General features: G+C 39.6%; 1 protein-coding gene across 1 annotated transcript; it reads right to left on the bottom strand.

Annotated features, from left to right (window-relative positions):
* Positions 1–2798: 2798 nt before the first annotated feature.
* Positions 2799–14341, bottom strand: LOC135480411 (arrestin domain-containing protein 2-like). Its single transcript, XM_064760241.1, has 7 exons — positions 13417–14341; positions 8054–8164; positions 7323–7543; positions 6697–6876; positions 4552–4734; positions 3928–4201; positions 2799–3502 (listed from the first exon to the last, which is right to left on the bottom strand). The coding sequence occupies exons 1-7, from the start codon at positions 13532–13534 to the stop codon at positions 3438–3440; spliced, it is 1152 nt and encodes a 383-aa protein (XP_064616311.1). The 5' UTR covers positions 13535–14341; the 3' UTR covers positions 2799–3437.
* Positions 14342–21400: the final 7059 nt, after the last annotated feature.

Here is a 21400-nt window from a genome sequence, read left to right as displayed (position 1 = left end):
GTAGGAAGCGACACATGCGCTATATAAGATGTTAGGTTCACCATAACAGTTTACTTTGTCATCTTAATTCCCCGAATAAGAGACCTTGGTGAAGAATCACGTCATATGTTCAATGATTTCACATTTGAATTGCAAATTTCATTGGTCAGATCTTGAGATCTTTTCTGTCCTACACATGTAAAGATACGTGGGTTTAAAGGCTTCAAAGTTCCTATCACCAAAAGCGTGAGGAAAATCTCCCCATGCTAGATGGTAAACAAAAGCACAGCTACTTTTTGAATTGGATTTGTTGAGGTGCATAGAAAAAACTTCACAATAAAGAAAAATGAATGAATATGGCTTTTTATTTGCAACAATATTATGTATTTCGTATACATAATCTTTGCACCATAAGAACGTACAAATATATACTCCATAAATTGTCATATATGTACAAATGACTCAAACTGTCAGCATTTTAAACGTTCAACATGTAACAATGTGTTGAAATAGAAAACCGTCAGAGGTGTTGTTCGGAACTAAACATATTTAGATATATATAGACAAACTTTGTATGCATTAGACATATAAATGCCGTATTGTTTCTCTGCTTTCTATACCAGACATATGCCAGAAATGGTATGACCACGTTATGCTGTTTGCATTATTATTGCACTGTCACAACGACCTTTCCTGGAAAAAGAAACATATTAGTACACGCATAAAATAAAAAAATATTTGTTCCATTCCGACCTATTTATAAAGTGAGAAAATAATACCCTGGGAATACTTTGCGTTCATTACGTAACAGATGTATCGGTTCTGAGATTCTTCTGGCGATGTGCAGATCGCCTGGGTCTCTTGCTTAAAGTGAGAAGGGAGATAAGAATGTATACTTCATCTATAGAGGTTGTAAATATCCTTTCCTTTCTGTATATAAATTACCTCCCCTTCACAACACACGGCAGCACTCCACTTTGTGATCGGTAAAAATGTTGCGAAAGAATGACTATTAATGTAGATAAGGAAGGAAAAGACCTCATCTCAAAAGTGGTCAAAGAGTCGAAGTTCACTTGCCCACGTCTACATTTAACGGTTATACAAAAACACCATTATAACGGGATTCTCAAATTAACATACAGGGTACAATACTGACCTCATACGATACTGACCTCATACGATATTGACCTGGCATTGCTCAGTTTTGTTACTTGAAACAGCTGTTACAAACATCGTACCTGCACCATTGTTCACTTGAATAATCCTCATACTTTGCGATATAATTCATTACTTAAAATTAATGCTTGAGTTTAAGCTAAGTTGAGATAACATATTTTATGGGGTCACGTGATATCAGCCATATTTTTAAACAACTGCTCAACACATCAAAGTTCGGAACTACTCGACATCTTATACAATATTGCACACTGGAAGTTTTCAAATCTTCCATTTGAGCAGGTGTTGTCTGTGGCTGTCATTTTATGCCAAGCTGAGTCAATGAGTTATGTGACCTACAACACTATAGCTTTCAATAAGCATAAGCACCATCATCTGAGCCCTGAATTCAAAAATGGGTTTCTTCTGAAAAACCTCTTGTAAATCTCCTTCGAACAATAAACATTTCATACAATTTTTTTCATTCTGTAGGTCTATTTTTTATCTTTAATATCATATTGATGGTAAAATAATCCTCCGCCCCAAACAGCAGAGGGTCATCGCGTCACACAGTTTAAAGTCATATCACAGAGCAGACGTAAGTTCACACAGAGAAAAAAGGTCCACAGATTATCAAAAGGTAATCGTTCAAAAATGTCGTTCTGGATATCGTTCTGGATTTCCTTTACACTGAAATGTCCCTGGAAATATGGCATTATTTCGTGGTATTTTGTGTGAAACGCACATGTCAATATGAATTGATTCCATCCAAGATAAATCTTGTCAAAATCGTTTTCTCACTGGCGTTTCTTGTAACAGGGGATTCACCTATTCTCATAACGACATCTTGTAGTCGCGGTCACAAACTAAGGGATTTATATCTGTTTCCAAAATGATTTCTTAGTAACTTCTGCTTTATATCACAGATCGAGGGACATTACCGGCATCTATCCACTCTAACCAAGACATGGAATTCCTAAAAGATCGGCCATCACAGGCTGAAACCTTCTTGCTATTCTTACCAAGATATTGGAAAATAGAGTTCCCAGAACGTTTCCTCATTGGAGGCAGTATCACAGATTGGTGGTATCACCAATATATCGCCAAGATAAAGTTCCCAAAACGTTTCCTTCACTGACAGCTGATATCGAACGCTGGAATTTCTACCCGCTATCAACAAGAAATCGCCAAGAGCTGCTCTCATCAAGATATTGGTAAGATAAAGTTCCCAAAACGTTTCATGCTGGCATTCGCTAGTGGATACATGAATCCAAGAATATGGAAAATCCCATAAAGTTATTAATTTCTCATCGAAGTAACCACTGAAGCAGAATGACATATCACAGCTTTGTCGCAAAAAAAAATATGGATATTTACAAGAGACTCGTCACACTGTAGTTCTTTCTTGGGTGATTTTTCTTCTCCAGAGATCTTGTCAAAAACACAAACTGCACGCTAATACATCTCCACAAAGGCAGACACAGAGAAAGGCTGTTTAGTTCGTGTGCAGACATTATGTACCACACATTATTGTACACTTAAACAATAATCTGTCCGCCATCTTGTACGTCGAAATTACACTTTGCCTTGTGTTGCAGGTGTGCTCCAAAATGATGACCTAAAGCTTCCGTCATATTGTCCGTCTGTGGACGTTGGAATGGGGGGGGGGCATTTCAGCAATAGTTAGATAGTTATGTTTATACCCTTTGCAGTGACACCGCAATGCTGTACAGTCAACACCTCTATCTATCATTGCCACCATGCAGACCAGCATAAAAACAAAAGAGAAAACGAAACGTTTCTTTCCATGGAATAACGATGTCCCAGGAGATGCTATCTCTTTCATGCACTGACACAAACTAATTAATCTCATTAACACAGTTTAACATTGAAACTGTGAATTAATCACTGCCCCTTTCGGGGGAGTCCGTGATTTGATGTGATTATCAAAGACGACGAGGGGCGTTACAATTCCGGAGCTGGGCTGGTATGTGTGGGTAAAGGCCACATTAAGAGACGAGTTATGGAAGGCACAAAAGACTCGTACTTTCACGTACTAGTGACATATACCAAACTTCTCTGCAGATATACCAAGTCTCTAGTCACGGAGATTCATGTGATCCATAGAGTCAGTCCAAACTTGGGGGTTGTATTTCTTTCACTTTCATCGAGAAACAGCCAGGTCCTGAGGGAAAAAATCGAAAATCCCTTGTTCCTATTCCGAAACACTGTCCAACAGTTTCAAATGAAAAAAACTTTCTTCCAAGGTTGCTGATATTATTTCTCCCGCTCTGAGGTAAAGGTCAAAGATCAAAACTGAATGTCCCGGCGTTACTCCTCCGTTGACTTTCCTCATATGATGGTGGTTCTGAAAAAATTGAACAATTCAATGTCAATAATTGTATGAATGTTGCAACAATGTGTCAAATAACACGAAGTCATCAAACCATATAAATATGGTCCAAAAAAATTCCCCAAATCTTCTATGTGTTCCGATTTCTCACTCATTTGTTCTTTTGAAAGTCGTCTGACTCATTATCACGTTACTTCAAAATCCAAGCCTGCAATGATTACATTGGCTGCTGTGTAGCCTACTTATATCTTGTACTTGACACGTACCTGTCTCTTCTGATGCGCAAGATCATCTCATTGAATTTTGTTCTAAAGTAAAATGTTCCATTTTATTCAGACATTTTGTTCATTAAATCTTACTACAGAAGTACAGAATGTAAAGTAGGAAATGGCAGAACACAGCTCTGCTAAAAGTATATGCACCTTGCCTAATTCACCTACCTATTGCAAGAGGTCCTGGACTGGTCACAGGCGTGTATCCAGGGGGTGATGGAGGCAGATCCCATGGTGTCACCGGTGGTTCCCATGGTGATGGTGACGTCGATGATGTAGACGGTGACGCCGGTTGGTTCCATAGCAACGAAAACGGCTCAGGATCCTGTTGGTAGGGCGGAGGAGTGAGAATGGGTCCACCGAAGACGGACCTGAGAGGTATCGTGCCGATGGTTAGATTTATCGGAATCTTACATTCCAAGCCTTTCACTTTGACTTTTACCTGAAAAAGACAAACGGACATAATTATGGCACTGCGGGCGTCAGACACATCACATATGAGGTCACCTGTTCGAACAGTCGTACGTCGTCTCCAGGTCGTCTCCAGGTCTGTTGCAGCACTATGTAATGGACGCAAAGTATAAAACTATCAATGCGATTAATTGACAAAAGGTCTCATTTCATTCGTTACTTGCGAGAGTTTGTCAACTATCGTCGCTTCATGACAAAATCGTTTGAAATTCCACCCTGTTTTACGGATCGAGCTCGCCGTTTCTTTCATCATCTATATCTTATGGCTGATTTTCCCCATAATACAGACGTCATGTTACATTTAAAATTAGGATGGCTTACCCTAAGAGTATAGATGATGTCGACTAGTTTACATCCAGGCAGCCCCGAGGGTGGGAGGGGAGGGACGGGGATAGGTTCCTGAGACAGCTCCAGCGTCTCCCCCGGGGCAAAGGACGTACGGGGGCGGGTGTAGATCGTGTGACGCCAGCGTTTTGACCCGGACCTGGTGTGGAATGTTGTAAACTGAAACAGAGAATTGATTCAATACATAAGTGAATCGTTGACTGATAGAATCAAAATTATTACCCTGAAATAATTACTGGCACTGAATTGAATCTAGCAGTTTCTTGTTTCTGGGTAGGTAAATCTGTACAGATTTGTACAGATGAATCAAATTTGTACAGATTTACTGTTAATTACTGGCACTGAATTGAATCTAGCAGTTTCTTGTTTCTGGGTAGGTAAATCTGTACAGATTTGTACAGATGAATCAAATTTGTACAGATTTACTGTTAATTACTGGCACTGAATTGAATCTAGCAGTTTCTTGTTTCTTGGTTAGTAAATCTGTACAAATTTGTACAGATGAATCAAATTTGTACAGATTTACTGTTAATTACTGGCACTGAATTGAATCTAGCAGTTTCTTGTTTCTTGGTTAGTAAATCTGTACAAATTTGTACAGATTTACTGTTAACGTTTTGGAACTGTTATTCAATCTATAAGCGAACTTTGGTCAGTTGGAATATACAAACTAAATGATGTTAGAGCACAACTAAGGAAAACACAAACTGAGGTCAAGGTTATTGACATGGAGAAGGGAACAGAGCAACGAAGAAATCATTTCAAAAGATGACATTCTCTGCAGTCCTTTGGTACACTGCCTGATCATTTGATTCAAATGTAACCACTCAACTGCGGTCTTTAATCCATCAATAAAAGGAAATCTCAACCAGCTTTCTTTAGATACTCAGTGACCAGGGGTTTAAGACTGATTGAATCAGCTTTCGTTCAAATTATACGTAAAGCTCTGACCTTCACACCTTCATTTCTAAGTCTGCGTTGCTTGTTTAAACTGGTTTATAACATCACGTAATTAAATATGACGCTATTCCTTAGCCGCTTAAGAGCCAATAACCTTTACCCTACAATATTATGGAAGTCTAGATCTGTATCTTACAGACTTGCAAGTTTAACACTAAGCCTGAACCCTGGCAGTATATATACATGGGTTACCTTACGTCATATCGGAGCACGAATTTATCTTTTGGATTATGTTACGCACCTGTCTAGATCCAATATTAATATGTACTTTGGTAGGTAACTTACATTAGATTATGCAGGTGTTTATTCACGTTAATGTCTTTATCTTAATCTCTTATCTTAATCTGTACTGTTCATTCCGTTTAACCGCTTCGAACGCACTAGTTTTTAAAACAACTCGTCTTACATTAATAGTGTGTGGATATCCGTACGTCACAAGCGGAAAAGTACACCACACGTTGGGAGAGGCAACGTACGTCCACGAATGGCAACGTAAGTCACGAGTGGCAATGTACATCACAAGTCGCAACGTACATCACAAGTCGCAACGTACATCACCAGTGGCAACGTACATCACAGTAGGGAACGTACGTCACAAGTGGCAACGTACCTCACAAGTGGCAACGTACATCACAAGTGGCAACGTACCTCACAAGTGGTAACGTACATCACAAGTGGCAACGTACCTCACAAGTGGCAACGTACCTCTCAGTTGGGAACGTACGTCACAAGTGCCAAAGTACATCACAAGTGGGAAAGTTCGTCAGTAACTTGTCCAACTTCTACGGTTTATCACGGTTTCCTCCATTCATCGATAAAACTGAGCCCCGCCATATAGGTCTATATACCAGACTCAGGTTTTAAGATCACGAAGCCGTCTTAGGCTTACGTCGCGCTTAGTCTTAACTTACTCTATTATTCCTGAACTTATATTTTAAATTTTAGACATTTTTTAAATTTGCCACAAAGGAATAAGATAACTAAGCATTCAGACAAAAATTACCATTTTGCCACGAACGACTAAGAGAACTCTAAGCAAAATAAAATTCCCAAGCTACCGTAAGTCACAAGTTTAGCGAAGTAAACAATTTTGAAGGCAAGGTAAAGTCTCATTTAAGTCAGCCTCGTGATCTTGGGCCAGACCGCAGCTCAGCCACTCACCTGTACTAAGTCGACGCTGACGTGACCCCGGCCGTCCGTCGAGTTGTGCACATCTACGTCCAGTAACACCGACTCGCCAGGGACATAAGCATTCCGTGCTAGACGTACGAACACCTCAACGTCACCTCGACGCCAAAAACAACAGCCATCAACGGCGGAACTTTCAAGTCTGATGGGCTCCTGTCATGAAATTAAGGAATAAATGAATGATTATTTCAGCCATATTGAGGAAAAGCCTGTAATACAAGTAATTTCCACTTATATGACGGGGATTAGATTTAGGGCTGGAGGACACAGGAATGGCTGGAGGAAACGGGAGTGTCTGGAGGAAACCGATTGCATTTAGGAAACGGGAGTGGCTGGAGGAAACCGGTGTGGCTGGAGGAAACTGGAGTGTCTGGAGGAATTGGCAGTGCCGGGTGTATAAAAAACCGTGTTTTCGTCACGTATGCTTGATGACAAACACCGGGAGCATTGTCCAGAAAAAAAAACGCAAATTGCATAGTATAACGGGTTTTTATATTTGCCAGACCTCAGTTCTAATAACATATATATTTGACTACAAACGTAAGCTTTAAACAACAAAAGACATCTCATTCAAGACTCATATTTCTCAAAAGACTCACTTGTGAGCCTCTCACGTTGTTGAGATCCAGCTCGTTTTTAACGATGAATTTCCGTATCTTGGTAATGGCCGGTTTCCAGATCCCCCTGTCCAGTTTGGCGTCTATCGAGTACCTCACGTGACCATACTTGCCCTCGAATGACGTGGGCACGTTGGGAGGTATGAATTGCTCGAAATCGAGGCTGTGGTCCCCCGGGCCAAGCTCTGAGTCCTGGGATCCATCTGGGAGAAGAAAATAAGCAATTCGTCATTTATTTATTTATTTATTTATTTATGAAGGAAACCGGGTTCCCGGGTATGAATGTAATATATGTTCCCACGTGCACAGTTTTGCTATGAAATTTGATAATACTTTCGGACTGCTCCCGCCACATACATATTCTTGTGGACAAAGGAAATTGTTCATTTATTTGTTTATTTATCTATTTATTTATTTCATTGACAAATGATGCACCAGTCAGGAATACTTCGTGTATACCATGGTGGATAGAATTACTTAACTGCTGAATCCAGTTTCCGCACAATGGGGTATCTTTTTCCCAATGGCGATTCGGGGGACGATACCAATTAACCACAGTACCCATATAATGCAAGAGTAACACGTTACCGCTTTTCCCACAAATCGCCACGGTGAAGGTAGGAGGAATGTATGATACACTACACAGCTTTGGTCTAAGTTACTTTAAACGGGAAACATTGCCCATTATAACAGTAACCTTAGGACATACTTACTGAGCGGAAACAACGTCTTGACCTCTTTGATGTACTTTTCCTTCTTGGAGTACGTGTATTTGCCGGCCTGGAAACTCACCTCCGACCTTCCATGGATTGTCACAGTTACTTCTGAAGGTCAAAGAAACATACACTGTAAAAATGTCAAATCAAACCGTTAATAAAGCAGGGAGGTTACGCTAACTGTTTACATGTGGTTTAGTTTTACCGGCAATACGGACAACGCCAGACTACATGATATGGCATTGTTTTGAATAGATATTTATATTTCACAAAATCCAGGTCTATTAGTCTAGCTCGAAATTAGGGTTTACAAAACGTTAGTCGGCATTTTTTAGGAAGGAAATTCAAACATGCTATGGGAGTTTGCTCGATTTTCGTGCGAGGCAAAACGCTAAATGGTGTCGTTTAGCTGATGTTGAGATTAACGACAGTGGCACGTGACACGTAATTAGCCCATCCAAATGTACGGTCAACTTATAATTATTAATAACTCATAATTATTATAGCTTGGGCCCATGTTACTATAAAGAATAGCACCACAGACACTTGTCTGCACGTCTCGTGTTCGCGCATTTCCGTCATCAGCCCGAACTTTGCCGAGCTGCCGCTATGCACAAAACGGTCTACTCCATCGCCTTGAAGGATTCGCGTTGGGAGTTATGAATGTAATTTAGTCACTTGCTCCACTAGTATGGAGTGAAAGTAGTGGTGGTAATGCCCGAGAAAGGGTGGAAGAGAGGGAGAAATAAGATCGATAGTCTATTGTCCCCTGTCTGACAGATATTCATCACCCCGGAACGGATGAAATGAAATTCGATATTGAAGTGCTGTCAAGAACACGTGAATTATTGAGCCAGATCTTTGTATCTATGATAAACTCTCGTGGAAGGTCAATACCGACGTATGCACAAACAAGTTGTAATAGCTCTGAAAGCTCTCTATCCTGTTTTATTAATAAATCCAAAGTGACATAGTTTAATCCGTAAACACCCGTAATCATATACGTCAAAACAAGTTTATGGTTCAACGGTTCAGCGGTAAAATATTGCTTAGGCGAAATATTGTAGCATATCATGTCCTGACATTCAATTACGTATTGCATTTTTACACGCCCCGCGCTGGTAATTTCTCACTGTACAATTTCAAGTCTAGAACTTGTCTTCACATACTGCAGAATTCCACGCTCAAAACTGTTCATTGCGTATTGCTGTATTTCAAACCCAAACTGTTCATTGCGTATCGTATCATTTCCAGCCCAGAACTGTACATTGCGTACTGGAGCATTTCAAGCTCAAAACTGTAAATTGCGTATTGCCGTACTTGTGTATGTACTACACATTACATTTTTATTTCGCCATGCACGTGACCCATTCCGTTAAAGATTTGTTCTTGTTGAAGCGCCTAACCAATCTGGTCGCAGGATCGAATCGGCTGTAGCCTTAAGTCAGAAGGTTTATCATGCAAAAGGCGATGGTTAAAGTTACCCCGGGCGCGTCATTCATTAACTGCATCACCGTTGTATAAGTGCAAAACGGTAATCAAGTAAATACATTCAGGTATATGCTATATCTCCGGGGGTGGATATACGGGCCGAAATGCTGCATTTGGATCCCTGGATACCCGGGGCATTTTACATGCAAATGTCGGCATGTCTGCTCAGTTACGCGCAGTATATATCTATATATACCCCGTAGGCATTCTTTCAATAATACCGACGACATTTAACCGCGAATATTATATATGTTCACAGAAATGATTTGTGATCTATATGAGATATATGTATTATTTTCTCCAGGGCATTGCTTATCGTTAATCTTTACCACAATGAACAAGCCGTCTATACAATCAGTGATCACAATGAGTAACCTAACCAAATTTCAACAGTTCAAAAGAGCAAAAGAGACGTGTATACGGGTATATCTAAGCTGCCTTCTTAATGACCAGATGGGCATGTCACTAGGGTATCGCCTTATTGAGTGGTATTCGTTATTTACCAAACCAATAACGTAATAAACTGGGCTGGAATCGATTTATGCCTTTGTCAATACTAAACACATGAATGAATGCTCGCGGTTTGAAGTCGTTTTATCAATTTCTATGTAGAAAATGAAATCAAATATGTTCAAAACTACCAGTATAATGTACACAGCATACAAGTGAGTAGATAATACATGTATAGTTAAATGTCTAAACAAACTAATTAGGCCATCAGTAATATGTGTACTTGTTGTTTTAGCCCGAATGAATATTTACATAGCTGTCACCACATGTTGTCTGAAGGGCCTAGAGACATTCTGGTCGTATAAGTACAAGGCAGTCCGTTGCTGAGCGATGATATAATACAGTTATAAACACAACACAGACAGATCGGGGTAAAGGTCCAGTAAACAAAAGCGTCGGTCAGGTTAATGGAAAATATAAATTATCTCCCATACACATAACCTCTTTTTATTTTGGAGGAACAAAAGATTGTAATCTGACCCGATGACCTGCTATATTAATAAACGTGTACCTAGGCGATGCTTGGGCAGGATCAGCTTGAAGAGAGGGACAAAAAGAAATTTAAAACAAAACAAAAAAAAATAGACAAAATGACAATGAAAGAGTAAGCCCCCCCCCCCCCACTCTCCCCCTAAAAAGTATGGTGTGTATAACTCAATACTCTGGGTCACACGGTAATGAGGGAATTTCTTTGTGGCTTTGATCATAAAAAATACAGGCCCCTCTATATATAGGATTCCTCCGAGCAAATATCTTTGTCTGTGGTCGGTATGCGCATGACCAGTGGCTGTGTATAAATCTTGATGTACTTGCACCAGGAAAAAAAAATCGAATCACACTGAATGAGGTTTATTTATTAAGTCTAAGCATATACTGTCAGTATCTAATATAGGTTTGTTTGTCAGGCCGTGAACAACTATATGTATATCAGCTTAGAATGTTTGGGAAACCTTCGTTGCATTCTTTTCCGACGTTTGTTACATGATATGGAAAGTAAGCACGTTCTGATCCGGAAAATATATTTGCTCCGACTTAGAGGCGCACTGTTTTTTTTATCTTGGTATAATAAAGGAGATTGGTTTACCCGGGTCCCTTTACCTGATGAGTCATGTAAGGCAACGAACTGTAAGGCAATGAACTGTAAGGCAATGAACTGCAAGGCAATGAACTGTAAACTTCGCTCTCAAGTATATCAATTTGTCAGTTCTGTACTGCAAGAGTTATGACTACACATATCAGGTTTAGAAATGTGGATTGTATTTACGGAATGCACCAGTGAACCTATTTACTTTGCTGCGCATGTACTCCCAAAACAACAACAACAACAACAACAACAACAACAACAATAATAATAATAATAATAATCTGTTAAATATAACACATATTTTCTATTCATTTAGAAGATTATACTGGGCTACAGGATATTATGTAGAATATGACAGAATTTTGTTTTATAATAACAGAATACATTCTTGCATCGCTCAGACAGCAGACTTTCTGTTAAAATTAAGAACTTAATTTATTGAGGGTAGGAAATCTGTGACACATGCATGCCGTGAATGTATAATTGCACGCATTTCATAAAATTAATCAGTTTTAGAATTTTTGAAGTTGTACAATAAACAAATCTGATTCCTGATGACATTTTATACTACTTATTAAATATATCTCTGTACAGTTAAAGGTTTTCCTCAGTTGGTTAGCGCGCTAGAGCAACGTAATGACCCAGGAGCTCACCAATGCGGTCGCTGTGAGTTCAAGTCCAACTCATGCTGGCTTCGTCTCCGGCTGTACGTGGGAAGGTCTGACAGCAACTGCGGATGGCCCCTGGGCTCTGTCCGGTTTCCTCCGGAGGAAACCCACGACCATCCGCAGGTTGCTGCTAGACCTTCCCACTTACGGCCGGAGAGGGAGCCAGCATGAGCTGGACTTGAACTCACAGCGACCGCATTGGTGGCCCGTCATTGATGTTTACAAAAATATAACATGGCGGTTATATGGCGTGAGGTGACGACCTTCCAAAATCCAAGAGCAAAAAGTCATTGCGCTGTAATGTCGGACAAGTTGTAAAGACAAAAAGTTCAAGAATGCTTACTACGGCTATCAGCCCATACTCCTTACAGCGCATGTGCCCCTCACTACACTGTCTACACGTGGGCTCATTTAGGCTTAGCCTCACTACTTGTGTTCTTTCGCGGACCTGTAATCAGCACTCATTAATAATACTGTGTCAGATGGCCCATGGAATCAAGATGAACATACTTTAGATAAAGAGAATGCATGAGCGTCGAGTATTAACAGAAATAAAATTTAAGACAGAGATTTTGTATTTTTTGACATCTCTTCCTGCCTCATCACCTTGACCCCAGTGACCTCGGAGTTGTTTTGGATTTCTGTACAAAATGTGCTAGAGATGGCAGTGGTGTAATATGAACGTAACGATTCACGCATGCGCTGTAATGTGTACGCTGCCAACTATCCGTCTGTGTTAACACATAAATCTCCGAAACACGTGACACTGTGGTCGAAAGATCTGCGTCTTTTGTCATGCGCGTCTGTCAGAGTTTGCATAATACGAGGTTACGTAACACCGAATCAGCTGTAAAGCTGTGCCATATGTCTCAAAGACACCTCCCTCACTTATCCGTGTGTTTGTAGTAATATCGTTCTGAAACGGCCCTTAACCTTTAAATGCATTACGTCATACCATTATGTGTGTCTAAAGGTCATTTAACAGTTGAAGATGAGAACAGATGTAGAATTCCTGGCAGAAACTGAATTTATATACATTGTACATTGTTAGTTAACTCGCAGATAATATAAATATATATATATATATACACACAAGGATAAAGCGACCAACCCCGACAGATTATGAAGGGTATTAAGTAATGAGCAGGGATAAGCAATAAATCACCGATGTAATAATCAATCGAATATCACTTCCCACTTTTCTTTACTATTTTATCACCTCCCATTTCTGTTTATTATTTTATCACCTCCCATTTTTGTTTATTATTTTATCTAAGCATGGTAGTTATTATTTTTATACCCGCTCTAAACTCGGAACTTCTACACCATTCTGAATATTTACTAATCTAATGATGTTCCGTAAATAATATTTAATTACGCATCTAAAATTTGCAACCTCTTTACACATGCCAGCCTACATGGAATTTTTGGCTTGGCCTTAAACGGTGTCCAGTGGCTTGGCACTGCGCAGGTGGGCTTATATAATACAGCCTAAGCCTGTCGTATTCTTGGATGCATGCTATACACGCCTATTACGGGCGGTCTTTACATCGTCTTGTTCATGGACACACCGTCTTACTCTAAAATACAGTTATAAATCCTCTTACCTTTTAGCGTGATGGACTCAGTCAGGGAGAAAATCAACCGTCCTTTGAGAATCTCGCCTGCCTTGATCAAGCCATTCGGGCAGTCCAGGGCGATCTCGAAATTGCGAAATTTGTTCATGGCGACCACTTTGCTTGACAGCGTTCTATAAGTGTTTGTCTGGCCGTGTACTAGCCAGTACACCGTAACTCGCAGCTTATACACGACAATTGAAAACGCTACCAACCTACATGCAGGCCGGTATAAAACGTCAATGTGAACGACAGCTACAGGGCTCGTGAGGGATATAGCCTGTGTCAGCACGCATGCAACAGACAACACAAATGGTCTCAGCTGCAACTCGTTGTAGCCCTCACGAACTTTGCAGACGTAAGCTTATTTTACGAAGATTTTGAACTCTGGTGCTCACACGCACACACAATGTAACCCGACTTGTCCAACACACAAACACCACTCATCAAAATTTAGCATGACACAACCACACAGGCCAGCTGCAGGAAACCCCCTCGGTGAATCCGGAAACCCCGCTTCATCCGCAAGAAGTAGCACTTGATGAACACTGAGTCTTGTGATCACGCTCACAGCCTCAATGTTTCCGAACCGTTTCCGCTCGGTTTCCGATCTGCTCTGTTCCCACTCCAGCTGTTCCTTTTGCGTGGCAGTAATTCTGATTTTAGTGACTGATTTTGGCTTCCAAAAGCTATTCAGGAACGGAAACACTGCTAATGATTTATCTTGAAAACGCTTTATGCATATCTCACACTCGTGTAGAACAAAGGAGCGTACGTAGGACTAGTACATTAATGTTGGAGGTTGTCTGTTTTACACTCGTGGGCTCAAGTATATCTATGTATACAAGACATCCGTTCTGGTTGGCGTTATATGTACAATGTATACTTCATCAGATAGACTCTCAGCTGGACTTCGGCCTCTCGCCCCTGTACAGAACAAAAGAATACATTTTTTCTTAGTTCTTTCGCCATATAACAGTCGATGACAATGTTTGTTGCCGTTTTTTTTGCTACTAGCTCTCTCTTTACCCACTTTACTCGTCTCGACAAAAGAATATTGTCAGCTAGTTTCTTCAACGGAAACACACTCTACTACAGAGCAGAGCAGTTTGATACATCTATAAATATCTCATTGATCTTCATTGACAGGTCTTAAAGCCAGAACAAGATGATACTTGATTTCCTTCAGAGGAGCTGCATGACAGTGTTCTGTCTCAGGCCTTAGTTACAAGGTGTCACTCTGCCTGTCTGACTCACAGGCAAATTGAAAAATGACAGAAGCTGACACCACAGATGAATGAATGAATAAATAAATAAATAAATAAATAAATAAATAAATAAAAATAGACTCTATACGTTTATGCTATTACATATTTCCCACAGTCACAGTCATTTATGACATACCTTAGCTGTAAGCTTTCACTTGTTGACCAGACATATATACGCCGCGCAAAGCGCAAATTGTCGTTTCTGCCAAGAGACGTTTCACTGTTCCAAGGTGGAAGTATTAACTCATTGAAGGAAGTATCTCTTAGATGGATTTACGCACAATGCAGTCTCTATACATACCTCTGGTCTCAGTCTTCCGTCTACTTCCGTCTTGTACACTGCACGTGTCTGCGTTAAAATGGAGCAAAATCCCAAAAGCAATGCATATATATGTCAGCCTATTTTAAACTGCCCTCCGACAGCTAAAAAATATAACGATAGTTGACATACATCTACGGACGGGGTACTTGTCCACAAAGACTGCGTGTCCTTACAACCAGCTTGTCCTATATACTTATCTCGATCAGCCCCTACTATATATAAATTAACGTATGCATGTATAAGTATAGCCGTATGTGTATTGCCTGGCTTGGAGGCATGCGCAGTAGAGCGTGTACAAAGTGTACACTGTGTATAGGTGGTGACATGTGTCAACGTACAAAGCTTGACTGTGTTTATGGCTATACGAGTTATGATATGTTACACGTTCAATGTAAAAACCAAAAAACCTTCAGTTAAACCTTCAGTTGTCACCTATTCACACATCTGTCAGGTCTGGCTGCAATTTGTGTTGACAGCATACATGCACACATACATGCGCACACACGCACATATTCATATGCTCACACCAGTACATACATATTTACGTACATACATACATACATACATACATACATACATACACGCACCGATACATACACGTAGTATCGTTTAGAAAAAGGATTTATTCTCTGTTTTCACAGGTATGCAGCCAGTATGTTTACATATAGACCGTGTACGTTGGACTTCATGTCTGGTGGACTTCTCCTGGTGGACTAAGCACCCCCAAGGCCTGGTCGATGCTGGTGGCCCAATCATTCTCGAGACGTGGCCCCTTCGCAATATTTTCATGTGATCGTTCATTAAATTTGATGACTTCACAACAATGTCGAGTAATTATAGATGACAAACAAATTACTATAAACATCACTGTGTTCTTCAGAGCTAGGTGCACTACCGGCTTTTCTCGTATTTTCCTGCGAAATCTGTAATACGGCAGCATAGACTTAAACAAGAATTTGCGAGTCACGTGGTCTGTCTGGCCCAGAAAAGCCAATAGTGCACCTTGATGGTTTTTCACACAGTTCTTCTAAAGTCATGATGTTTGTGTAAACTTTTAACAGCAAATCTCTTGCCTGAGTGCTTCTATTCCGTTATGCTGTCATATTCAACATAGTATTCTATTAGTCCAATACAGTTTTTATATTAAAATAATAAAACATTTGTACTATATTTCACATGCTAAACAGCTCATACAACAGAATATATTATAATAGCATCTATTAGACAACACAATTTCTGTTAAATTTAACAGATTGTTTTTTTTCCAGAATTTATTTTGCCACTGACACGGAAATAATAATTGTTTTATTTCTCTCCTGACGATGATTAACTAATGAGTTGAAATAACTCTTGCAGTTGAGCACAGGTGTATTATTTGACACGTATCGTTGTATGACAGAGGTATGGAATTATTTTGATGGAAACTTCACCAAAAAGTGTTTTTTTCAGCCGCAGTAAAACTGAGAAGTAATTAGATATAGTTGACGCATTTCACAATGCTAGAAAGTCTAAATTTTGTCACCAGTAAAAAACCAATGTATTGATATTGTTAGTAATCATACATGTATGCATATGTTTTTATTTTATTCTTTTTTTTTTATCAAATTTGTGTAAACTCACACAATTTATGTTACATACCATTCGTCTTTGCCCCAGCCTAGTTACTCGATTATTTAATCGGTGTCTTAAGATAATAGTTTTCAAGTCCAGCTTATGCTGCTTATATACAGGTCTTGCAGCAACCTGCGGATGGTCGTAGGTTGATTTTGAAGGTCTCCAAGCAACTGCGCACTGTGGTAGGTTCATGTGAAGGTCTGCCAGCAACTGCACACTATCGTAGGTTCGTGTGAAGGTCTGCCAGCAACTGCGCACTGTCGTATGTTCATGTGAAGGTCTGCCAGCAACTGCTGACATATTCTAATTGAGAGGATGTGTGGCCTCTGCCGATGTCATCGAGGGTCACAGTTACATGACAGGTACGGCATCAAACATATTCTAATCGACTGTGTGGACATCATCTACCGTCAGATGTTGGGTACCGCATCAAACATATTCTGTTCGACTGTGTGGACTTTGCCGATGTCACCGTATGTGTGCCGTCAGTGAAATGACGAGTGAGCCATCAAACATATTCTAATCGACTGCGCGAGTTTCTCGCTGTAACCGACTGTGTGCCGTGGCTGAAATGGCGGGTACGACATATTCTTATCGATTGTGTGGGTTTCGCTGATGTCACCGAATGTGTACCGTGAGATGACGGATGAGGCACCAAACATATTCTAATCGACTGTGTGGGTTTTGCTGATGTCACCGAATGTGTACCGTGAGATGACGGATGAGGCACCAAACATATTCTAATCGACTGTGTGGGTTTTGCTGATGTCACCGAATGTGTACCGTGAGATGACGGGTGAGGCACCAAACATAGTCTAATCGACTGTGTGGGTTTTGCTGATGTCACCGAATGTATACCGTGAGATGACGGGTGAGGCACCAAACATTTTCTAACCAGCTATCAGGCGGTAAGTGGGAAGGTCTGCCAGTAACTTGCGGATAGTAGTGGGTTTCCCATTGCCTCTGCGCGGTTCCCTCCCACCATAATTCTGGCCGCCGTCGTATAAGTGAAATATTCTTGAGCAGGGCGTGAAAATCCAAATAAATTAAACATAAAAACCAAATGAATTAAAAGTAATAACCAAATGAATTAAAAGTAATAACCAAATGAATAAATTTAAACATCAATCAATTAAATAAATGAATATTCTAATCAACTATGCGGACTAATTGCCGGTGTCACCGTGTGTGTACCGTGAGATGATGGGCACGGCATCAAACATTTTCTAATCGACTGTGTGGGCAGTGCCGATGTCACCTAACGTGTACCATGAGACATTCTAAACAAGAAACATATTCTACACAACTGCATGCGTGAACTTTGGGACGGGCGAGGTATAAGTGAAAAATTATTGATTGCGACGTAAATAATAAATAAATACAATCTGTTGTGATGCAGAAATTCAGACAGGCTAATGTGAGTTGTTAGGCCCGTAATAGCCTCTAAGATTGAGGCCTTCTGTTTTATAGTTCATCTTCGCGCTGTCATTTCACCTCTCCTAATGGTCCGTCAAGCGTGTATTCTTAAACTGACAGACGTCTATAGGGTATTGTTGTACAGGCGATCAGTTCGCTTTGTTTATATTCAGCTCTGTACACCAGCGAAGTAATAAAAAGAAATGTCATAAAGGTTTTAGCAGGTACAAAACAGGCCTAATCATCAACAGTGCGATTCTATTATAATTGGGAGCGGTGTAAATTGAGTGGGCAAAGGGCATGGCGCTGCTCCAAGCATTCATGCGTGAAAGCAAATTAGCCAACGTGCATGAACCATACAGGAGCATTCCGAATCTCAAAGGAAACAGGAAGAGGGACTCCCAAAAGATAATGGTCATAAAGAAGGAAAGTATAAACAAAAGCCTTGAGGCATATCTTTGAATCTCTTAAGAAACCCTTTAGTTTATACATTTTCCCGTTAGTGGTCGGAAATTTTCGTTAATGACGTCATGAGCTTATTTCGACAGCTATCACCGTTGACATCACTACTGCAGGCTAGACTTAAATTCCGGACTGACTGCTTGGGCCTTTTTTTTTCTTTTTAGGAAAACAGCATATAGTGGTCAGACATTTTTACGCTCAACGAAATCTGGGAAGCATATTAGCCTTTTAAGAAATAAATAAAAAAAAACTTTTCATGCGTCTTTCTAGTAATCCCTAGTTGTAGCTGCGACAGACAGCTCCATGCATGCAGTGTCGCTTTGTCTGTTGGCCTATCTGCCTATCTGTTTGTCTGTTGGCCTATCTGTCAGTCGGTTCAGTTTTTGACAGCTTATCTTTCATGTACATGTAATAGATTGGTCTACTCTCGATTGCTGAACGTCATGTCAAGACGTGTATCAAGACTTTTCCGGTAAAATATAGACTTACAGCATTGTAGAACAGCAACGGCTGTGTGATATAGGTACATGCCAAATGGTATGGTCACAAGTAACAGATGAAATGTGGCCTCGAAAACATGTCTCAGTTCCGCTTAGAAGGCAAGCGATGCAGAGCTGGTCAGGTATGGAATGACATGAAATCCGTGCGAAAAAATGTGAAATGAAGACAAAGACATTCTCTCTCACACACACGCAGCACGCGTGTCCATACACATGGATGAACAAAAAGACAGCATTATTTCAGCGATTATCATTTTCAATTATAAAATATTTATTAACAATAAAGTGATATCAAGTGTACAATATAACGTTCTTAACTGATGATAATTATTAACAATCACAACCATATGGATAAAATTTCCATGATCAAATGAAACTGAACACATTAAACTCAGTGGCAGACTTTCCTAAATTTTTTGTTTGGGAGGTTGGAGTTTGGGAGGTTGAGGGGGCAAATGAAACAAGCTTAGCCTGTCTTGCGTTGGGGCTGTTGGTTTGGCAGAAGGTCGTGTTACGATGCAGAATTTCATGTCTGAATCAATAGCATATGGTTATTAATAATTTAAAACTGAATAGTTTTGTGATATTTTGCATGTTATTTATCTTTTTTACAGTTAAAGGGATACAGAATCCATGCTGACTGGCTGTTGGTGGAGATAGGGTTTCCTGGGTTAATCCATGCAGGCTTGGTCACGCTTAAACAAATGTGCCATACGTGAAATTCAGCTACGGCAAAGGCATAGCTCTTACACCAGCCAATCAGAATCGATTTGGTATCCCTCTAAACGCTACATCAGATGCATATCTGCCACAGGTCAGTACCCAAATATGAATCATTACACAGGCCCGCCAAAACACACAGCTTTCATAGGATTTAAGGTTACAACACTTCTGTTTACATATCTCTATGTACAATTCTCAGAGAATGTTACTGTAATGTGTTGACAGAAAAAGAACATCTGTAAATGATATGGGGATATGGGGACATGGGACAAGTTGGGCGCATCCACCTGCCCTAGTACTCTGGGCCCAAAGTGTATTAGCTAATACTGGTATTAAGTCACTTTTTATATTTAAATTTTAGCCAAATTCAGCAGCCACTGCAGTTATCCAAAGTCAAAGTATACCAGCAGCAGGCTTATATTTTATATTTAATATATTGTTACGCGATTATTTTTGGGCTAACTCCTAAACTGAACACTTGGCTTAAAGTTAAAATCTGGTAATAAATCTTGAAAGTTTTGAACAACTCGGCCCTGATGTTAAACGATCTGTAGTAATGGGTGCGTGCATTGTCTTGATTGTCAGGCAGAGAATGTCTATGGCGAGGAGTGTAGTCAAGCTAAAATCCTTGATAGGAGAATCGGTGTACACGAAATCTGGCAAGATAAAACAACAAATGTTCAGGTTTCCTTCAAGATAACAGGTGAGGAAAAATCATTGCACCAACACGAATACTTTCTGTAAAAGTTCAACCTTTCTGCATGACTGATGTACATATATGAGTCCTCTATTTTAACTTTGATGTTGGTTAAGTGCTTATGTGTCCGTGTGTATATTTTGACACTTTCAAAAACGTATGTAAAATGTAAACATACTGAAATTTCACCTAGTAAAGTTTAGTATATATGATGAGCTTTCGGAAGCACACTAAATCCTTAGAATGCTACTTTTGAAACCAACCTAAGAAATTAATCAAACTTCACCAAAACTCTTAAGTGGCCTATTGATTATGAACCAATCAGAATCAAGCAATATGTTTCCTCTGAAAATGGTATTATCATTGTCTAAATCACATGATACAGGATAACAGGATAATAGAAAAAAAATCTGGCATATTTTTCAAATGTAAAGAGGGCTTCTAAAACTTTTCTGTGTTTGGGTACATCAATTGAGTTTAACTTGCAGAAAAGATGAAATCTTATAGTTTGTTTTCTGTTACATCAGATCTTCTTATAAATTCAAATGACCACAAAAATCATACATGGAATTCTTATCATGAAATATAACAAGGGTATGTGTCGTCCTTTATAAATTACAAAAATTATGCACACTCAACATTTAATAAAAAAAACAAACAAAAAAACACTAGAGCACATAATTCCCCTACAAGCCATATCATTCGAATTGCAAACTTTCAAGATTGAAAGCATAAAGGTTAACATTTAAAACTTCTAAAAAGCATGAAGAAATGATTGTAAATGTATACAAAGTACCACATATATAAAATGATAATTGTTAATTTTATTAAAATATGATCTGCCGTTCTGAACAGTCTGTAAAACCACCTCAATAATGCTATAGGCTATTACACTAGACTGCATGGAAGCAGTTTTACTGTATATAGCAAATGGTACCGTAGCCACAAAATATAGCAAAAAGAAAAACTCGTA

This window comes from Liolophura sinensis, chromosome 13, assembly GCF_032854445.1.
Source record: "Liolophura sinensis isolate JHLJ2023 chromosome 13, CUHK_Ljap_v2, whole genome shotgun sequence".
NCBI classification, from domain to species: Eukaryota; Metazoa; Mollusca; class Polyplacophora; order Chitonida; family Chitonidae; genus Liolophura; species Liolophura sinensis.
This window is presented reverse-complemented; position numbering and strand designations above follow the sequence as displayed.